This window comes from Antennarius striatus, chromosome 1 (assembly GCF_040054535.1).
Source record: "Antennarius striatus isolate MH-2024 chromosome 1, ASM4005453v1, whole genome shotgun sequence".
NCBI lineage: Eukaryota > Metazoa > Chordata > Actinopteri > Lophiiformes > Antennariidae > Antennarius > Antennarius striatus.
Genome location: NC_090776.1, coordinates 4,574,483 through 4,581,785, shown reverse-complemented (window position 1 = coordinate 4,581,785; position 7,303 = coordinate 4,574,483). Strand labels below are relative to the sequence as shown.

Here is a 7,303-nt window from a genome sequence, read left to right as displayed (position 1 = left end):
TGCTGGAGGGTCCAGCTTCATCCCAACCACTGAGTTGGCCCACCTGATCAGCTTCTCCAGCCTGGAAAGATCCGCCTTAGTCACGGTCCCTCCCCAACACACCACCCCAATCACCATATATATATATATACAGTATATATATAAACTCAATGCATAGCGTTGGTTATGGAACCAAGATCCACCAAGCTTTTAGCTCAACATGACGAGGGGCAACTCAAGAGCATTGGTCTTATGGTCAGGCGGGTCATTGTGGTGGTGATCCAAAGTAAGGGTGGCTTGATTGATTAATTGATTGATTAATTGATTGATTGATTAATTGATTGATTGATTACATCAAGAACTTTAAAAAAAACAACATTGATGCTGTTTAACTTTATTGAAAACAAATATCCATAAATTAACATAACAATTTGAAGGAGCAGTTATTAAATTCAGAATGTTTAATAAACATACATTAAAAAAATTCTCAGTAATTTATTTTAAATAGCTTGGTAGAGAACGTGTTCTCTTTTGGATATTTTTACTTAATCTACAACATGCAGTGCTGGGAATATTATCAAGAAGCTGATGCAACTCCTTTGGAAATAGTGTCAAAGGTTAAAAAAAAAAGGGATTAAGAGATTACATTTCTACCTTCTTTGAAAGAACCAACTAATTATTGGCCAAATTCTCTTTCCAGTACTCTGGGGAAGTTCTAGAATATTTATACTAAGTGTTCGGGTTAATAAGAGTAAGACATTGTCATGGGACAATAATGCCACCACAAGAGGGCAGGGAAATGCTACCTGAGCAGCATTCTACCAATCTTGTGTTGAAACCCACTTTCAAAATGTCTGCAACTCTGAGTGAGGCCAGGAATGCTCACTCTCATGCTGAGAACCGATGCTCCCTGAGGGCAGGCTGCTGTTCATCATTCGTACATCCACAATCAGTTCTGATTGTGGTTGTTAGCTGACTTTACTTTCTGCTAGTTTACTGCCTTTGAAGAAAGTTTCAAAAGATTGTGTTCACATCAAAGAGATTAACTGAGGTCAGAACTTTGGTATAAAAGGTATGCATTAATGCAATGGTGTAAAAAATAAAATTTGGGGGGCTAGTGGTCAGTGGGAAAAATTATCTATAGTAGCAGAACAACAGGTTGGAACTCAACCCTATCTGTTATGGACCACAGCCTTGATGGGTCACACAATACCAATCGCACAATGACCAACAAGCTAAATGGAATAAGGACCACAAAAAGACATTGAATGCAATTTATGTGGGAAAGAAAAACAATGTACACACAACCAAACTGATCTAACTAAGTATTGACACTGCTTCCCCACCTTTTTGCAGGGGAAGCAGCACAATGGAGATCTTTTCACTGTTTCGAGCCCTCGTGCTGATTTCCAGCGGTGGGTGGTCTTAATGCCAAAGCCCCTCTCTCACATTTTTTCCAGAGTAGAAGGCTTTAAATTCTCCTGTGAGTCTGAGCCCCTCCCTTCCTCTCTCTCTCTCCTCTGGCAAATAAACTAGGCCTGCAGGTTACAGCGCTCTCTCCCACACGTCCTTCCTGAGAATTCCCCTCCTTTCAGTCCCCCACACCGGATCTCCTGTGAGTCTGTTCACCCACAGATATTACAGAGAGGTTTCCATTTTTTACATCAAATTATGACAACTAGATTGATTGTATGGCATTGAGTTGAAGTTTCTGCTATTTTTCCAAAATAGTATACTATTTGATTCAATCTGTAACCCTGTTCTACTAAATATACACATTTTCTAGATCTTACCATAATCTCTAGCAGATTATTTGAGGAGACACCTTACCATTCAGATTCTATTTTTAATATATTTTGACATTGAAGCAAATTCTTCTATGTTCAAATGCTGAATTGGTCAATAACTGATGTTTAATTATGTCTCTTATTGTGGTTGATGCTTCTCTCCACTGTTGTCGTCGTCTCCCATGAGGTCTTCTTTTTTTTTTTTTTCATTAATCAAACTGAAGATTAAATGCCTTGATTCCTTATATTAAAGCATATATATTAGGATCTCTACAGGTTGGCCAGACAGATGCATCGAGATGAGAAGGACGTGCAAGGTAGAGGAGAAGATGAAAGTGTGGTGGACCAGGAGGTAGCAATGATTAGCTAGGGTGAAGTTAGAATGACACTAAAGAGGATGAAGAATGGGAAGCCTGTTGGTCCAGATGACATTCCTGTGGAGGTATGGAAGCACATATGTGGATGTGCGGTCTTTGGCCAGTTTGTCCAACAGAATTCTAGTGGGTGAGAAGATGCCTGAAAAATAGAGGAAGAGTGTTCTTGTGTCCATTTTCAAGAGCAAGGGGGCTGTGCAGACTTGTGAGAAATAATAGAGAATAAAGTTGATTAGTCATACAATGAAGTTGTGTGAATGAGTAATAGAGGCTTGGCTCAGGACAAGTATTTGTGAGCAACAATATGGTTTTGTGCCTATGAAGAGTATCACTGATGCATTATTTGACTTGAGGAGTCAAATAATTGTTTGGCTCCTCAAGTCAATGTTGATGGAGAAGCACATAAAAAGTCAGAAGGAGCTCCATTGTGTCTTTGTACTGCATGAGGAAGTCTGGAGTAACGGAGGAGTACGTTAGAATAGTACAGGACATGTACGAGGGCAGCAGAACAGCAACAAGGCGACCTGCAGCTGTGACAGAGGAGTTTAAGGAAGAGGTGGGACTGCATCAGGGATCAGCTCGGAGCCCCTTCCTCTTTGCAGTGGTGATGGATAAGCTGACAGATGAAGTTAGACTGAAATCCCCATGGACCATGACGTTCATGGATGACAATGTGATCTGCAGTGAAAGCAGGGAGCAGGTGGAGGAACATTTAGAAAGGTGGCAGCATGCCCTGGAGAAAAGAGGAAGGAAGAGTAGCTGAAACGAAATAGAATATTTGTGCATAAACGAGAGAAATGGAGAAGGAAGAGTGAAGCTACAAGGAGAAAAAATAGCAAAGGTGGAGGACACTTAATACCTGTGGGCAAAAGTCCAGGGCAATGGTGACTGTGGTAAGGAGGAGAAGAATTGGATCCAAGCAGGCTGGGATGGGTGGAGGAAAGTGTCAGGTGTCTTATGTGACAGAAGATCCTCATCTAGAATTAAAGTCAAAGTTTATAAAACAGTGGTGAGGACATTCATGATGGATGTTGAAAAGAAGACAGGAAGTCAAGCTGGAGGTGGTGGAAATGAAGATGTTGAGGTTCTCGAGGAGGAACCAGGTTGGATCAGATCAAAAATGAGTTCATCAGAGGAACAGCTAAGGTGAGATGTTCTGGAGACAAAGTTAGAGAGAGCAGACTTGAATAGTTTGGACACGTCCAGAGGAGAGATTGTGAGTATATTTGTAACACAATATTGAGGGTGGAGCTACCAGGCAATAGGGCAAGAAGAAGAGTATAGAGAAGGTGTATGGATGTAGTGAGTGGAAGATGTGAGGGCAGTTGGCGTTAGAAAGGTAGGCTGACATGGAAAAGGAGAAAATGTTGTGGTGACCCCTGACGAGACAGGCTGAACGGAAAAGAAGAATATTAAACACATACAGTACATTCCCATGGCATGCATAAATGAAAAATATAAAAAGCCTTTTTTCATCCTAAAATCTTCACTGTAGCCACTAAGATGAAGGTGTTCATGGAAGGTGCACAAGCTTAAGGTGCACGAGCTTAACTGTACTGTCATCTGTACCTACTTTTTTTACCTGCTAGCTGGAAGTTACATCAACACGTAACAGACGGTGCTCTGGTGATGCTGCATCAGGTCAGATCTGATGTTACTTTTTTTTTCTGTCTGATTATTCAGATGTGAAAAGATGACTCCTTTTAGTTGATGTTGCTTCGCACCACACGTCCATACATTTGATCTCATGCACCGTGCTTAGATGTGATGCATGCTAATAGTCTTAGTAAGGATGCATGCTAATGCTCTTAGTTAAACTTAGTTAAAATGAAGATAGCATCTTAAACAGAGAGCAAATATTGTCTTTTCAAACTATTTTAGGTCCTCCAGTTTCCTGAAGACTGGAGACAAGAAGCATGGAGTAATTTCTCATTTTGTTAAATTTTTATACTTTAAACATACTCCATGTTCTTCATTTGCTTAGTGTAACTATGCAATGTTGTTTTGCTTTGAGCCGAAGTGTATCTCCAATTTTGCAAACTGTTTCTTTAAATCTGGAGCTACTATTTGTTTATCCGATGGTTATCATTTAAAATATGTTATTCACACAAAGCCCAGCATGCTGGCCACTCTGAGGTTGAGGTTGTTTACAGAGACAACTGCAAAAATGTAATACTGCGAACTAATTACCAGATAAACAAAATTGTGTTTAACACCATAGTTGCACCACATTAATACTGTCTAATTATCACTAAAAACAATGCGGAGCCCAGGCTGATAAAATGTCAATAGCTTTACTGATATCGTCATGAACCACAATATGGGACAAATAACACACACACACACACACACACACTCACACACACACACACACACACACACACACACACACACACACACACACACACACACACACACACACACACACACACACACACACACAAACAAACACAATAGACCATGTACTGCAAAAGCTGATGTCACGCTCTTAGATTTATTACTACACAAAACAGCCTGAAAAAACAAACAAAACAACAATATTTTCAGTTTAACAAATTATTTCGTCACTCTTCCATCACTGAGGCTGTACACATCAGTCTTAATGCATATCATTAAGTCAGTTGATCATTGTGAACCTCTGGAGCGATCTTCAACACAGAAGAACATCTCTGCATTTTCTATGTTACTTCCACGTGAATACATTTCCTGCTGTCCTAAAAAGCATGATTATTTGTTCATGGCATTTGTTAGTTTTTTTTAAAAACAAAGAATAAGCTCAGGAAAGGCTTTTGTGATGCTGAGGGGTGGCCCTGCCTGTCCCTTGCATGACCCAAATTGGTGAACACAATTGCGAATTCCTATAACTCTTCATTTCACTTTCACTTTCTCTGTCAATCTCTCTCCACATGGTTGGTCTTCACCCACTTACAGAATGTGATGATGTACAAAGGCAAGAAGAGATGACACCATCAGGTGAAGGGGTGTGAGTGTGTGTGTGTGTGTGTGTGTGTGTGAGTGACCTAACTCCATAATGAACTCTGTCTTTGACACTCATTTCTCTAATCTCTATCATGGATCAGGTGTTAGAAACATCAGTGAAAAAAATAATTTGACGTAGAGGGTGAGTCTGGCGGTTCATAACACACACAGGGAGCGTTTGGTCATTCTGGGGGTGAAGTCCAATGTGGATATCATCACGTTTGAGCCAAAATAAACACCTGAAAGAGGGCAAACTTAAAGTCCATGACTCCTTTGGCTCAAATCAATGCTTTTCCCCCAGCTGATTGATCACACTCAGATAATCTACTGATTCGATTCCTCCGTTGCTCTTTGTTGCCACACAGCAGCCATGATCCTTTTGTCAGAAGCTTGGATTGAATCACGTCACATATTGCAGCCTAGATGGTGACATCTGTGAAGTCTCGCTTGACAAATCCTTTCTGAAAAACATAAAGAAACATAATAGACAGTGTTCTCACTCGTGTGCATCCTTGCGTCTTTGACGCCCATTTTTTGACAGGGACGCATTAATTATCACCATGCCTCAGAAAAAGATGCAAAAGTCAGTAAAAAAGCAAGCGACAATGACTGCTTTCTTGGATAAAAAACAATCAAAAGTTAATGAAAAAAAAGAGACAGATATTACTGACAGATATTACTGAAATGTGTGTGGAGAAGGCTCTGTCAGCTTGGTGTAGTTTCCACAGGAGAATATATGAATTAAAAGCAAAGAAAATTATTGAGTGAAAAGCAAAAGTGAAAAAAAAATCTATTAAATCTTTACTTCTAAAACTGTTTATTAAATGACTACCAGGCTTTAACATTTCGATTAAATTAATATTTAATTTTACTCCTTTTTTCTTTTTACTTAAAGTTACCGTATATTGTTACTACATGTTGGGATGCACAAATTTCTCTTGAAACGCATCCCAGGGATGCACTACTTTCTTGAGCTACTCTGAATAGATATTGTTGAGCTATGTAAGAACAGTAAATAATTGCAAAAATTGTCTAGTGACATAAATAAAAAACTTCTCAAAAATATGGATGTATAAACATGGCCAAAAAAGATGTGTAGTCTGGTTTGACCTAAGAGGAGGTGTGTCTTCCACTGAGCTCTTCTGGTATGTTTACAGTTCTACCATCAGCAGGAATGCTGAGGTGACATATAGAGAATGGTCAGTTATGTTACATCTGCAAACAGCCATCTGATATCTGTGCATACTGCTATGATTATTGTACACATGATTCACCCATGCATTTACAAATGTGGGTTGATGGCGCTGCTTCAATCCACCAGTCATATCATAACCAATGAACATAAACTTCTGTCATTCAACAGTCATCCTTCCTGGTTTTACTTCTTGTAGGAAGGATAAAGTTGCAAAGGTTTCAGAACTGTGTCTGTTCCTTGTGTTCTCCGGTAGATAATTGTTTGTTTGCAATGGGTTTATCACAGACTCCTCACTGAAGTTTCCTGCTGCTGTTGAGTTCTCAAGAGAGTTTTCTAAGGGCCAGTATGTTTGTGCTGTGACTTGTGAAGACAGCCTGGAGTTTGGTGCAAACTGCAAGAGATCGTGCTGAAGAAAGGCATGTAATACTTTCATTATGACCACCCACCAATCAGACTGAGTTTTCTGTCAGGAACTGTTTAGAAGTTGCCAAGTCCACTGAACCAAACTCTGCTTTTATTCATGGCAGAAGACACAAGAGACAAATGCAAAATATCTCAGCAACATCTTCTGCATTCCTGCTGAGAATGGTCCCTCAGATACAAAACCAGACCAAATACTGACTGATACCAGACACAGTATTCATTTAGTAAAGCAGGGATTCTCACATGGGTGTGGAGAGCAGCGTATTCACTATAGGAAACAAACAAAGCATTTTAGCTTGGTGAAGCTGTGAAACAATATACAGTAATTGTAGTTTTGATGCAATCAGATTTTTTTTCTTGTACCATTTCCACTAACAATAGAAAAGAGATGGCAGTGGAGGAATCGTTCTTTTAATTGGAGCCCCATTACCTGGTAGTAAGTCAGCAAATAACGGTGCCTCCTCTTGGTCCACACACATTGTAATAGGTCTTTACACAAGAGCTCTGAATACTGCGTTTGTTCTGGTTTTTGTTTAGGTAACCCCTAGCAGCCAGCCTGGTAGGGT

At 39.8% G+C, this 7,303-nt stretch overlaps 1 protein-coding gene across 1 annotated transcript in view; it reads right to left on the bottom strand.

Annotated features, from left to right (window-relative positions):
- Window positions 1–4,603: 4,603 nt before the first annotated feature.
- The window catches only part of LOC137590589 (plakophilin-3-like), a 28,536-nt gene continuing 25,836 nt past the window's right edge, over window positions 4,604–7,303 (bottom strand). Inside the window, exon 13 of the mRNA XM_068308295.1 lies at window positions 4,604–5,580. Coding sequence (XP_068164396.1) covers window positions 5,539–5,580 — 42 coding nt within the window. The 3' untranslated portion in view covers window positions 4,604–5,538. The remainder of the gene's footprint in view (window positions 5,581–7,303) is intronic.